The following is a 12,420-nucleotide window of genomic DNA, read 5'->3' on the forward strand; positions in this document are numbered from 1 at the left end:
TCTCTCTCTCTCTCTCTTTCTCTGGGTCGAACAAGGTAAATATTGAAAAAAGTTTAAAAATTCTGTCGGAAGCATAGCCTCAAGGTTATTATTAACTCGCCATAGAGTAAATAAAAGTAGTTATTATTATTATTATTAATAATTTTTCTTTTAAAATTGAGTTTAGAAAATAATTAATATTGTCGTCGTTAAAAACTCTTTGATGGTTTATCCTTTTTTTCTTCTTCTTCTTCTTAAAACCCTAAAATCTTTCCTTAACCTTTAACACACGAAAAAAAACAAAAAAAAACCGAAAACCTAAAAAAAAACTAATGTTTTATTTTTCATAAGACAAGAATGATGATTAAGGTCATGTGACTTTTCAACCTTTGACCTAATCCTCGTCACGTCTATAAATTTCTATATAAATATATTAATCGATTTTAAAGACATACAAAATTATATATATAAACACGCCACCCATTTATATTTATATATATTTATATTCTTTGGGTCATACGTGACATTAACCTTCCGAAATGTGATATTTTCTGTATTCTAGTGACACGTCTCGCAAACCCTCTTAGTCTCTTTCTCTCTCTCTCTCTTTTTTTTTTTTTTTTTATAGTTTTTGTAAAAATCATTAATATCATCATCATTTAACATTTTTATCGTTAGAAAATCTTGTCAAAAAAAATTATTATCATTATTATTGTTTTTTTTTTTTTTTTTTCTGTTGATGATCCGTTTAAGTTTTGTGTTTTTATTTGCATCGATGCGTAACCGGGTAACGGGGAATTCCCCCCCCCCCGAAAAAAAAACAAATTTGATTAATATGAAACAAAAAAAAAAAATAAAAAATTTTTCCCACAGTTTTTTCAACTTTAAAAAATTATTATAGTAAAATAATAATAATAATAATAATAATAATAATAATAATAATAATAATAATATCACCACGGACGACACGTGAAAGTAATAGTAAAAAGAGATAGAAATACCAATGGCAAAGATGAAAAATAAGAGAGAGAGAGAGAGAGAGAGAGAGAGAGAGAGAGAGAGAGAGAGAAAATTTGTTATTTTGTGAATAATAGTGACTAATAGTAAAAAATTTAAACAAAACAATTTATGAGTAACCCATCAGGTCATAAAAAAAAATTTTTATTTTAAATGATTGTTTATGAATTTTATGGGTTATCATGGACAAACACACACACACACACAGATGTGTAGAAAGAAAAGGTTGTTTTTATTATTATTATTATTATTTTTTAAAGTTGAAAAAATAAAAAGAGAAAACAATGGAGACCCTCAAACGAAAAACGTTTTTTTTTTTTTTTTAACGATTCCACATAATTATAAATATTCTCTTTATGTTATGTTTATTCCATTATTAAAATTTTTTTGTTTCCGGCGTAAAAAATTAAACGGATATATATTTATTCTTTCCAGGGATTTTAACGAATAATGAAAAGTTCAGAAGGGAAAAGACTGAAGAAGAAGGACTCGGAGAACTCTTAATAAAACCGCAAAATAATTCTCGTTGTTCGACGACGACGACGACGACCAATGAAAGCATGAGAAGCGGGAACATGGATAAAAACCACGAAGGGGAGGAGTCGGATGATTCGGCTCCGACCAATCCCTGTCAACAATTTAATATTGGTTGTCATGACAACGGGATGGAGTCCGATTACAACTGTCAATCGATTAACAATAATACAATACCATCTTACGAATATAGAAAAACGAAAACAGATCAACAAAATAGAATATCCGTAGTCAAAGAAGGAAAGACGTACTATCAAGACGCCATGAAAAAAGAGAAAACGCTCAAAAGGCAGTTTTCGATACAGGCGGAACACGATTACCACGGAAAATACGGAAGTGGTGGCGAAGAGGAGGGAAGGGAAGGGAAGAGAGAGTTGGAAGGGGATAATTCGGAGGAGGCTCCCTGCGATGATAATACATCATCAGTTGTTGCAAATGGAACGCATACGTCGGACTGGGAGTCGAGTAAAGATGTTTTGGATGGAGAACTGTCAAAACATTTGATAAGTTATCATTTGAACGTGTCCGAGGTCGGCAAACAAGAGGATTCGGAATCGAAAACCGAAGACAAAGATAACGACGGAACTCAAATCAATTACAATGACGCAATCAATAATAGTGATTACCGTTATTTTTACAACGAAAACAATTATAAATCCGGCAATTATTGTAACGCTGAATATTACACGACGAATTTTCGGACTACAAAAGGTGATGTGATGCTTAACGAAAAAGACATACAGTTAATTAACGATCAAAAGACGTACAATTATCAAGATGGCGGCGGGAGCGTGAGTGCGGAGTTTTCCAACGGAAACGAATTAGTCAGTTATTTACGACAACAACCGGACGATATGTTTTTGATGCAAGATGCATTTCAAAATCAAGTCATGCCGAAAAATATCGATCAGGTTATAGCGGACACGTTCAAAAATGATAATCGTACTTTTACTGGTTATGTTAATTATCAAAACGGTTCTTCGCCGAAAGACGAAGCAAGTTCGGAGGATTCATCTCACGAAACGGAAAAATTAGAATCGAAAATATTAAATTTATCACACATAAAGTATTCGCATAGTTCACGAGCGTCCGGCGGCGTTTCGGGAGATTCCGATCACCAATCATCATCACACATATACGATAATCCCTTAACGGAAAGAATGTTTGTTTTGGGACGGGCCACGAGTTCTCTAGTAGTGAGTTCAAAAACCCCTCACGAAAATTCATCGGGAAATTACGAGGGACCTTTCAGCGAAAGGATATCACTCCTTGGAACGGACGAATTAGATTTTGAAAACTCACCGTCTCCGAATCGTGATCTTCAAAGTCTGGATTCACCGCCGACTTCGAGGAGTCAAGGAAACATCTTGTCACTTACTACGACGACAACCAATTCTACTACTCCTAATGTTAGGTTCGACAATTCTAGTCTCCACCCATCACCTTCTCCTTCTTCTTCGTCTGTTATGCACTGTTTGAATTCTTTAACAAATCCATCATCGACAAGCGTACTTCAAGTTTTGTCTCCTCAAAGAGATTTACAAAATCCAGATTGCGACGATCAGGTAAATATATTTCCTTATCATCATTATCATTGGTATCATGCGCGACATGCCCATTTATCAAAAACCTAACAACATTAAAAAAAAAAAATTATAGGAAATGTATTCATCATTGTACAATGATAATCCGTCATTGAATTCTCTTCATTCTGGATATCAACATGATCAAGTTGTTAGTAGTTCAACATCAGGAATGATCCAGTCAACGCCATCAAATTCTGCAAGGTAAGAATTTTCTTTTTTTTTTTTTTTAATTCATTCACACATTAAACTTTCGTGCAAACAAGAAGATGAATGGAGACCTCTTTTTAAAAAAATTTAACCGTTAAAAATACTTTATAAAGAATATCATATTATCCTGATAAGACGGTGGGGATATCGCATTTACGTCATCATATCGCTTATTTATAAAAAAAATTTTTTTTCTCCCCTTTTTCAAATCCGGTACAATGTTCCAACATAACAAAAACATTATGTATCAAAGTTTAACTTTTTTTTTGTTTTTAAAATATTTATTTTGAATACAAAAATAAATATAATCTATACCGAACCTAAATAATAATAATAATAATAACAAAAAGAAAAATTTGAACGCGAAAATTTAGAAAAATTAGTCATTTGTTTTTTTTTTTCGTTGTTATTATTACGCGGCGTCCGCCATGTTTTTTTTTTAGACACCCCTGAAACGTTTTTATTTTCCCTGTTAAAAAAAAAAAAAAAGCCTGTAAAAAAAAAAAATTGTTTCGTGATGTTTATTATGTTCCCGGTTTGTTTGTGTGTGTTTTTTTTTTTTCAATTTTAATTTTTTGCACGATTTTAGTTAATTTTATTATGGTGATTCAAAAGCAGGAAAAAACTGACTAATAGAATAAACAAAATAATTACTACTACTACCACTACCACTACTACTACTGCCACTACTACTACTACTTACCTGAAACGAAACAAAAACAAAATTAATTAATTAATATTAGGTTAACATAATTAATTATAACAACACGATCATCCATTGTTAAATTGTTTATTATTATTATTATTATTATTATTTCGATCGATATGATTTAAATGCATCTTTGTCTTCTGCTTTTTTTTTTTTTAAGTGCATTTAAAATTCGTTATATTGTAAGCACCTGAAATTATCCATGCATGGCAAAAAAAAGTATTTTATTATCAGTAAGTGGTTGTCGTTGTCGTTGTTGTTGTCGTTGTTTTCACAATCAATAATTACATATGGTATCCAAATAGCCAAAAAAATATGTATGTGTGGCACCTGGTAATGATGGCAATCGTTTTAATTTTACAAAAAAAAAAGTTTATTATTATTATTATTATTTGTTTAAATAATGAAAATGAGTTTGTTGTTGTTGTTGTTATCTTTTCATTTATGAAAAGGAATAAATATGTTTAAATGACACACGAATCCGTTGGGTAGTCATGTTTAAAACTAAAATAAAACGGAAGGAACAAAAAATGTTATCAGTATATCCAGACGTTGAAATTATTGATAAGAGCCCTCCCCCACCCTTCGAGTCACTTAGATGCATGTCTCAGAGTTTAAGAGATGATAATGAGATGGCCTAGTGCAGGGTCGAAAAAAAAAAAAAAAAAATTTTCTCTTTTTGCTTTAATATTTGACTTTAAATAATTTCAATAAAAAAAAAAAAATGTGTGTGAATGATATGATAGATCAGTATTGCCAACTTTAAATATATTAATTATCGATCGATCGAACGGTTGGTACTATTATTAATAAATTATGTTAATTACATTTTGTTAAATTAATTAATTCGGATCGGAGGATTATCGCGTCGCGGATTATTTAAAAAAAAAAAAAATTAGTAAGATTAGTAGGATTAGTAGGTGTTTAATAAATAACTTACCGCATGTATATATATATTCTTAATACGGTCCTGTGAGAATTGACACAGCCCTTCTAATCTCAATCTGAACGTTATCCCTTCCTTAACCAAGCTAAACATGGGTGATGATTATCTTAGCCAGTGTTGTGATTACACACATTATAGAAAACATCTTGCTAAGTATATTCAGATTATTTAAATTCTTCATATTTTTTTTGTGGTGGTTATTTTTTAAATTATTTTTTTTTTTAACATTAAAAGTAATAATAATAATAATAATAATAATATTTTTTTGGTAAACAAATGTATTTTGTATTCGTTAGAAGGTGAAAAGGCCATTTTCGGCATCGTTTGACAAGGTGAGTGATGATTAAATGCCCAAAACATAAAAAAAAAAAAAGGACAATTCGGTTGTGTCGCATTTTTAACAAGTTTAAATTTCTACTAATTTTTTTTTTTGGCGGGAAAATTAAATTTTTTTAAAAGCAGGCTGTGGATCGATATTCCATAAAATAAATTCGCGTATGCATGTAGTTATTAATTATGTAGTAATTATTTTGTCAGCAAAAAAATTTTTTAATAAATAAATAAATAAGTAAATAAACAACGACAACCTAAATGGCCTGTTATATTAATAATAATAATAATAATAATAATAATGACTTTGTAAGCTTTTATGGAAAAAATTTGTCCTTGGTCAATTATGTGTATGAATTTTACTAATTTGGGGAGAGAGAAAAAAAAAACAATTTAATAATATTAAGATAAAGTAATAATTTAAAAATGGGAAAGGGAGGGAGAGGGGGAGTGGGGGGAAACAATCGCGGTCATTTTTTTCGAAAATAATAATAATAATAATAAAATTCGATCGTATAATCGAATCGAAAAAATTTTCTTATCGAAATATTCGTTTTTTTTTTGTTTTTTTTTTTTAAAGTGTAATTAAACCCTGATTTCTACATGTTATTATACCGATTTAACAATCGATCGATCGATATATCGAACGCGAATTATTATTATTATTATTTAAAAATTTAATTAGGTTTATTTTTAGGCTTTTTGTAAAAAAAAATTTTTAATCTTATCTTCCCCGGTTAGGAAAAAAAAAAGAAAGGCGAATCGCTTAGGTGTCCACTGTGACAGGAATCGGTCGTTTGTTGTTGTTGTTGTTGTTGCTGGTTGTTTACCTATTAAGTTCGTTAACCCGGCTCGTGCAGGTTTATTTCTTTTCATTTAGTTATTACATTCTAAAACAAGGGAAAAAAATGGAGTAATGTTTTGAACAATAACCCCTGCATGTTAACTCGTTCTTCTATTTATATAAAAAATCACGTTTTCTACCTATTGCATGTCAAAGCGTAGAAAAGTAAATTCCACCATATTGAAATTATTGTTATCCCTTAAATCTTACACACGCACACACGCACACACACACACACACACACACACACACACACCATACGTTTCATTTTATATTATCAATGAACGATTCGCTACATTTAATCATATTATTATCATATAATTAACTTATTTTTTTCTGTCTTTCTTTCTCTAACGGGATAATGTATAAGAGAGAGAGAGAGAGAGTGTACGAACCCAAAAGGGTAAAAATTTAAAAAAAAAAAAGGCGCGAAACGTGTTCGATCGTAAATTCGATTCTTTAATTAATTAAACAAATAATTGAAATATTTAATTGATTTAAATTTTTTTTTTTTCAATTGTTTTGTTGTTCAGGTATTAATAACAATAATAATAATAATAATAATAATAATAATAATGATTTAGGCTTTTCTTAAATTAACCTAAGGAGGAGAAGAGGAGGCTCGTATAATTAATAATCGGACACAAACAAGGGCAAGGGTATGTTTTAATCCTTGACCTTACACAATTATTGTGTTCCTCTTTATATAAATAATAATAATAATAATAATAATAATGACGTCATTTTTTACGAAAGGTTTTCAAGTTGAAAAAATGGCGGATTTTTAGGGGGTGTCGGTTGATGAATACGTCACGCGGTGCGTACAAGTTTAATACGATAATTATAATTTCGGGAAGGGGGGTTGGTGTGGGGGTGGGCGCGAGGGGGTTCTCGCGATTCGTATGGAAAAAAAAAAAAAAAGTTTTGGTTAAAAAAAAAAAAATAATATTTAATTTTTGTGCGTGTGTGTGTGTGTGTGTTTCTTTTTCGTGAAATGAGAATGAAGCGTAACCGCATTTAATACTCCGTGATATATTCAAGGTCGTTTTGATTCTTCTAATCGCCTTTCCTTCATTTTGTTTTCAATTTTTGTCACATTCTTCGGAATCAAGTGAAAAAAAAAGAAAAAATAAATTGTTCATAATGTTTCCAATTGGGTGTGCGTTCGCGTGTCTTTTCTTTTCTTTTTTTTTTTTTTTTCTTTTTTAAAGTTTAAATTTATTGCAAAATGAAGTGTAAGTTATTAATCATTATGTTTAAATTCAATTTTTTCTTTTTTTTTTTCTTATTAAATTGTACATGGGGGTGGCACAAAAAATAAGGGTGCGATTTGTTAAAAAGGATGCACTTATGGGTGGGAAAAGGTTGAGAAAGTGTGAGAGAGCGAGGAGCGAGAGAAGGAAAGAAAAGGAAAATTTGGAATTTTTTTTTTATAATATGAAAGGTTGAAAGGTCAAAAAACGAATTTTTTTTTTTCAAATAAAAATTTTACGGGGGGCTGGGGAGAAAAATTTATTACTCACGGTAATAAAAAAAAAAAAAAAAAAAAAAACGATTCAATATGTCGTCAGATTGTAAAAAAAAAAAAAAAAAAAAAATTTCTTTAAATTTATTACCAATATTATTATTAATATTATTATTATTATTTCTGCGATTTTCCATAATTTTTCTTTTTTTTTTTTTTTGTAATGTTGGGAAAACTTTTTTTGCCATATTTGCTCACAGATTTATTACTGTAATTTTTTTTTTTTTTTAAATTATTAGTTAATAATAATAATAATTTTATATATATTACGGTAATTTTAATTGGGGGGTGGGGAAAGCAGAAGATTTTTATTTTTTTTTAATTTTTTGAAAAATATTTAATGGAGTCAGTCAGTCAGTAGTAGTAGTAGTAGTAGTAGTAATAAGAAGGAAAATTTATTATTATTATTATTGCAATCGTTTACGGTACAGATTTTGCTGTTGTTGATGCTGTCGGTAGTAATAATAATAATAATAAGTTTTTGGAATTTTTCTCGCGATTTTAAATCATCGGAAAATGGACTTTTCATATATATATATATATAAAAGAATACGTAGGCGCGATATTTTTTCCTTTGTATATATTTTCTGTCAAAGGATTTAGACGATGACGTCATCATCATAATCCCATGATTATCCGTCACTACTTGAGTCAACTCTTTATCCGTTTAAAAAAAAAAAAAAAAAAATAGTTTTGGGTTTTTGATATTCCTACGGGCGAATTCGTAGGGAAGAAGAAAAGGAGGAAAAGGAGGAAAAAGAAAAATTTTTTTTTTGTTTGTTTGTTTGTTTTTTTAGTGCCGCCATGTACCAATCAAAAAATTATAATTACTTAACAAACACTTCATCACACGTTGCTGATTTGTCAGCAGCAACGGGTCAAACCTGGCAGGGTGTCGAATCAGATTGTAATAAGACATCATTGCCAGCATTTTCGAAAAGATTTTCAACAACGAATCGTCTTCATTCGTATGCAATACATAGAAATTATCCGGCAACAAGTTCCGGTTATTTAAGTAAGTTTTTTCCCTTTCGATTTTTCCTTTTTCTTTTTTTTTCACGTTTAACATATGTGTTTTTGCACGTACCTGTTTTCCTTTGTTTACAGCATGTCCAACGGAAAACTCTTCGTCTTCATCTTCCTCATTATGGTACGAACCCACCACCAATAATTTACCACATTACAGTTTAATTGGGGAGACTACGGGAGGACCATCGTCGAGAGCGAGACCTCCAAGTACTTTACCATCAACAATATCAGCTTCCGCTTCTTTGTCGGCCTGTAAGTTAATCATTATTATTATTATTATTCAAAATATTATTATTATATTTTATAAATATTAGTAGAAGAAAACTTACCAGGTATAGTAGGGAGACAAATTTGAAAAAAAAAAAAAAATGTTTAAGACGAAATAATAAAGTTAACCTTGAAAATTTATCGCGTAACATAATGATGAAGCAATTAAGGGTTGGATAGCCCATAGGTGGCGCAGAGACGCTATTAGTAGACCTGTTAATGACCGGCTGGTCTTTTATGCGTAATACACTCGTCTGGCATTTAAGGGAGTAGGGGATCGTGGGGGGGGGAAGGAGGGTGGGTGGTGTCGAAGGGGGGAAAACATCGGTGGTGAATCTAAATCAATTTTAATAATGATAATAATGTTTTCCCATAAAACGAACGTTTGAATTGTTCCTTAAAAAAATTTTTTTCCTAGGATTCGAATTTCCCTCCCTTCTCCCTCCTCCCTCCATCTCTTATCCCGCCCTTTCCCCTCCTTTCTCCAACCCTTCCCCCTCCCTCTTTGGTACGTTTATTCGTTAAAATCATTCTCGAATGGTTTTTTGTTTTGTACGAAATGTAGCGAAGTAAGTAAAACGGGAACCGGAAATGGAAACATGATGATGATTATTATTATTATTATTAGTAATTTGCCATGTTGAAAATCAGTCATTTGTAATTAATTTTCAGTCGTCGATTATTCAGAGGGAAGGGAATGTGTTAATTGTGGAACGGTGTCAACGCCACTTTGGCGGCGAGACGGAACGGGCCACTATTTATGCAATGCATGCGGGCTGTACCATAAAATGAACGGAATGAATAGGCCGCTGGTCAAACAACCGAAGCGGCTGGTAAGAAAAGCGTTTTTTTCTTTTTCTTTTTTTTTTTTCTCTCTCATCATTATTTTCAGGTCCGTTATTTTATTTCTTTACATACATATATATATATATTTATCGTAATTAAAACAAGGTCTAAAAAAAAAAAAAAACAAAAGGGCTGCATGCGTGCCTGAAAAAAAAAAAAAAAAAAAACAAACTTGGGCGCGTGTGTGCGTACGTATCTCTCTCTCTCTCTCTCTCTCTCAAATGGCAACACATCAAGTGTAATAATAATAATAATGTACGTTAATGGGTAATTAAAAATCTTGACTTCGACTTTTATTTATTTATTTATTTTTTCATTACGAAAAGTCATAAATAATTAAATAATAATAATAATAATAATAATAATAAAATATATCAGTGAGTGTAGCACGCGCAAGTTAAGAGCACGTGTGTGTAAGCGTGTGTGCGTGTGTGTGTGTGTGTTACGTGTAACTTCATCCTTTTTCAAGGCAAATCAATTTAAATGTTTCCGATGTAAGTACCTTATTCTCTCTCTCTCTCTCTCTCTCTCTCTTTCCCTAATACCACGATGGAAGAAAAACGTGACAAATTAATTATGGTAAATAATAATAATAATAATAATAATGTCATAGAAGCAGAAGACGAAGAAGAACAAGAAGGGAGGAAAAAAATTAAACCATCGTTCGCGCCTTTTTTTTTTTTTTTTTTTTTTTTTTTATAACCCGCGGCGAAAAAATTGTTTCAAAACATTTCTCTATCTATCTATCTTTCTCTCTCTCTCTCTCTCTCTCTCTCACTATTATTTCTTCTTGTCAGGATGTCACATAATGAAGTATTCGACGTTTACGAAAGAACATAAAACAATTTGGGTTTATTATTATTATTATTAAAAAAGAAATTTTTTTTTTTTTAAATGAAATGTTTTAAAACAAACCCTTTTTTCGCGAAATAATTAAAAATCGAATACTTTATTTTGTGAACGAAGGCCTTTTAAAGCCCTTGTAGAGATTTTATTTAGACCTTTTCATTATTAATTATTATTAAATAAATTTTTAAAAGAAAAAAGAAAGAAAAAAAGAAAAACGCTTTTCTCACATTTTAATTTTTTTTTAAATTAAATTAAATTAAATTAAAATTAAAAAAAATTAATTCGAAATAAATAAAAAAAAATAGAAAAAATTTTTACTGTGTTCCAGTGGCAGTAACGGGGCCCCCTCCTGATCTCTACAAGGGCTGGGCTTATCCTGACGCCAGGGCAGTTACTTCAAGTAGGGAAGAAAAATCATCTAGAAGATTGGTAAATATATAAAAAATCATTATTATTATTATTATTACCATCATCCACGTCATCATACACGTCATCATCGAATTTTTCCTTCATTTGTTTCAATTATTATTATTATTATTATTATTATTATGAAATTTTCAGACTAATAATAAAAGATTAGGACTCCAATGTTCGAATTGTAACACGGCAACAACATCATTATGGAGAAGAAATTCATTAGGTGAACCCGTTTGTAATGCTTGCGGTCTCTATTATAAACTTCACGGGGTCAATAGGCCACTGGCAATGAAAAAAGACAGCATACAAGTAAGTATTATTATTATTATTATCACCCCGACTTGTTCAGAAGTTAAAGTAAAAAAAAAAAAAAGAAAAAAGTTTTTTGTTGTTTTTATTTGCTTACCATAAATGATTTGGTGGTGGTGGAGTTGCGTCCGAGGTAAGCCTGAAAAAAGAAAATTTATTCAATTAGTATTAGAATTTATTATTATTATTATTTATACATCTTTCATTTACAGACTAGAAAAAGAAAACCAAAAGGTTCATCGAAAAGTGAAGCATTAGGAAACGTTGCTAGTCCGGTATCTCACTCTTCGGGTCTTGGAATTGGAGGAGGAGGAGGACCAACAGCAAAACGAATCAAACTCGAACAAAACGGTTGTTAATACTTACATTTTAATGACGTCACATTAATCCGAAAAAACCTTTTTTCTTATAATTTTATTATTATTATTATTAAAGATTCTTTCGGAGATAATCGAACCGGTAGTCATCATCATCATCATCATCAACATGGTAATTCTCTTGTATCGAATCCTCTTGCACCATACTCAACATTGTACTCACAATGCGGTTCTCACGAAGCTCAATCACGCGTATTCGTATCTCCATATCACACTCAGATCTCTCATTCGGTATGTTTTATTACTCTATGACACGTGACCGTTAAACAAAATGGCGGGAAATGTTAACCTTTGACGTTCGTTCGTTCCTTATTCTTTTCTGTGTTTTCAGGCTTATTATGATTTTCCGCAAGGTTCACCCGTCGAAACGGAAACTTTAACAAGTAAAATTGATGAATCGACCGGAAATAATTCTTGTAGTTCGTCTTCCTCTCCTAAAATGGTAGCCGCACAAGATCCATCATCGTCGCAAGTCGAAAGAACAACAACCACTTAGATCTGTTTAAATTTTACAATCTCAGACAACAACAAAAAAAAAAAAAAAAAAAAAAAAAAAGAAAAAAAAAAAAAACGTCAACGAGAGGAATTTACATCCCTTACGGGCATTTTATCATAATAATAATAATAATAATAATAATATTAATAATAA

At 30.7% G+C, this 12,420-nt stretch overlaps 2 protein-coding genes across 2 annotated transcripts; both read left to right on the forward strand.

The window, feature by feature from the left end:
- Nucleotides 1–1,571: 1,571 nt before the first annotated feature.
- Phum_PHUM490220 (uncharacterized protein) lies at nucleotides 1,572–3,321 on the forward strand (the record flags this gene model as incomplete). Its single annotated transcript, XM_002430506.1, has 2 exons — nucleotides 1,572–3,095; nucleotides 3,190–3,321. 2 exons carry the CDS (start codon nucleotides 1,572–1,574, stop codon nucleotides 3,319–3,321), a joined length of 1,656 nt encoding a protein of 551 aa, XP_002430551.1.
- A 4,519-nt stretch (nucleotides 3,322–7,840) lies between these two features.
- On the forward strand, nucleotides 7,841–12,267 carry Phum_PHUM490230 (GATA-binding factor, putative; the record flags this gene model as incomplete). The annotated part of the gene is made up of 8 exons (XM_002430507.1): nucleotides 7,841–7,887; nucleotides 8,475–8,692; nucleotides 8,785–8,958; nucleotides 9,646–9,806; nucleotides 11,230–11,394; nucleotides 11,607–11,745; nucleotides 11,842–12,002; nucleotides 12,103–12,267. The coding sequence occupies 8 exons, from the start codon at nucleotides 7,841–7,843 to the stop codon at nucleotides 12,265–12,267; spliced, it is 1,230 nt and encodes a 409-aa protein (XP_002430552.1).
- Between the last annotated feature and the right edge of the window lie 153 nt (nucleotides 12,268–12,420).

Source organism: Pediculus humanus, genomic scaffold (genome assembly GCF_000006295.1).
Source record: "Pediculus humanus corporis 1103172108259 genomic scaffold, whole genome shotgun sequence".
NCBI lineage: Eukaryota > Metazoa > Arthropoda > Insecta > Psocodea > Pediculidae > Pediculus > Pediculus humanus.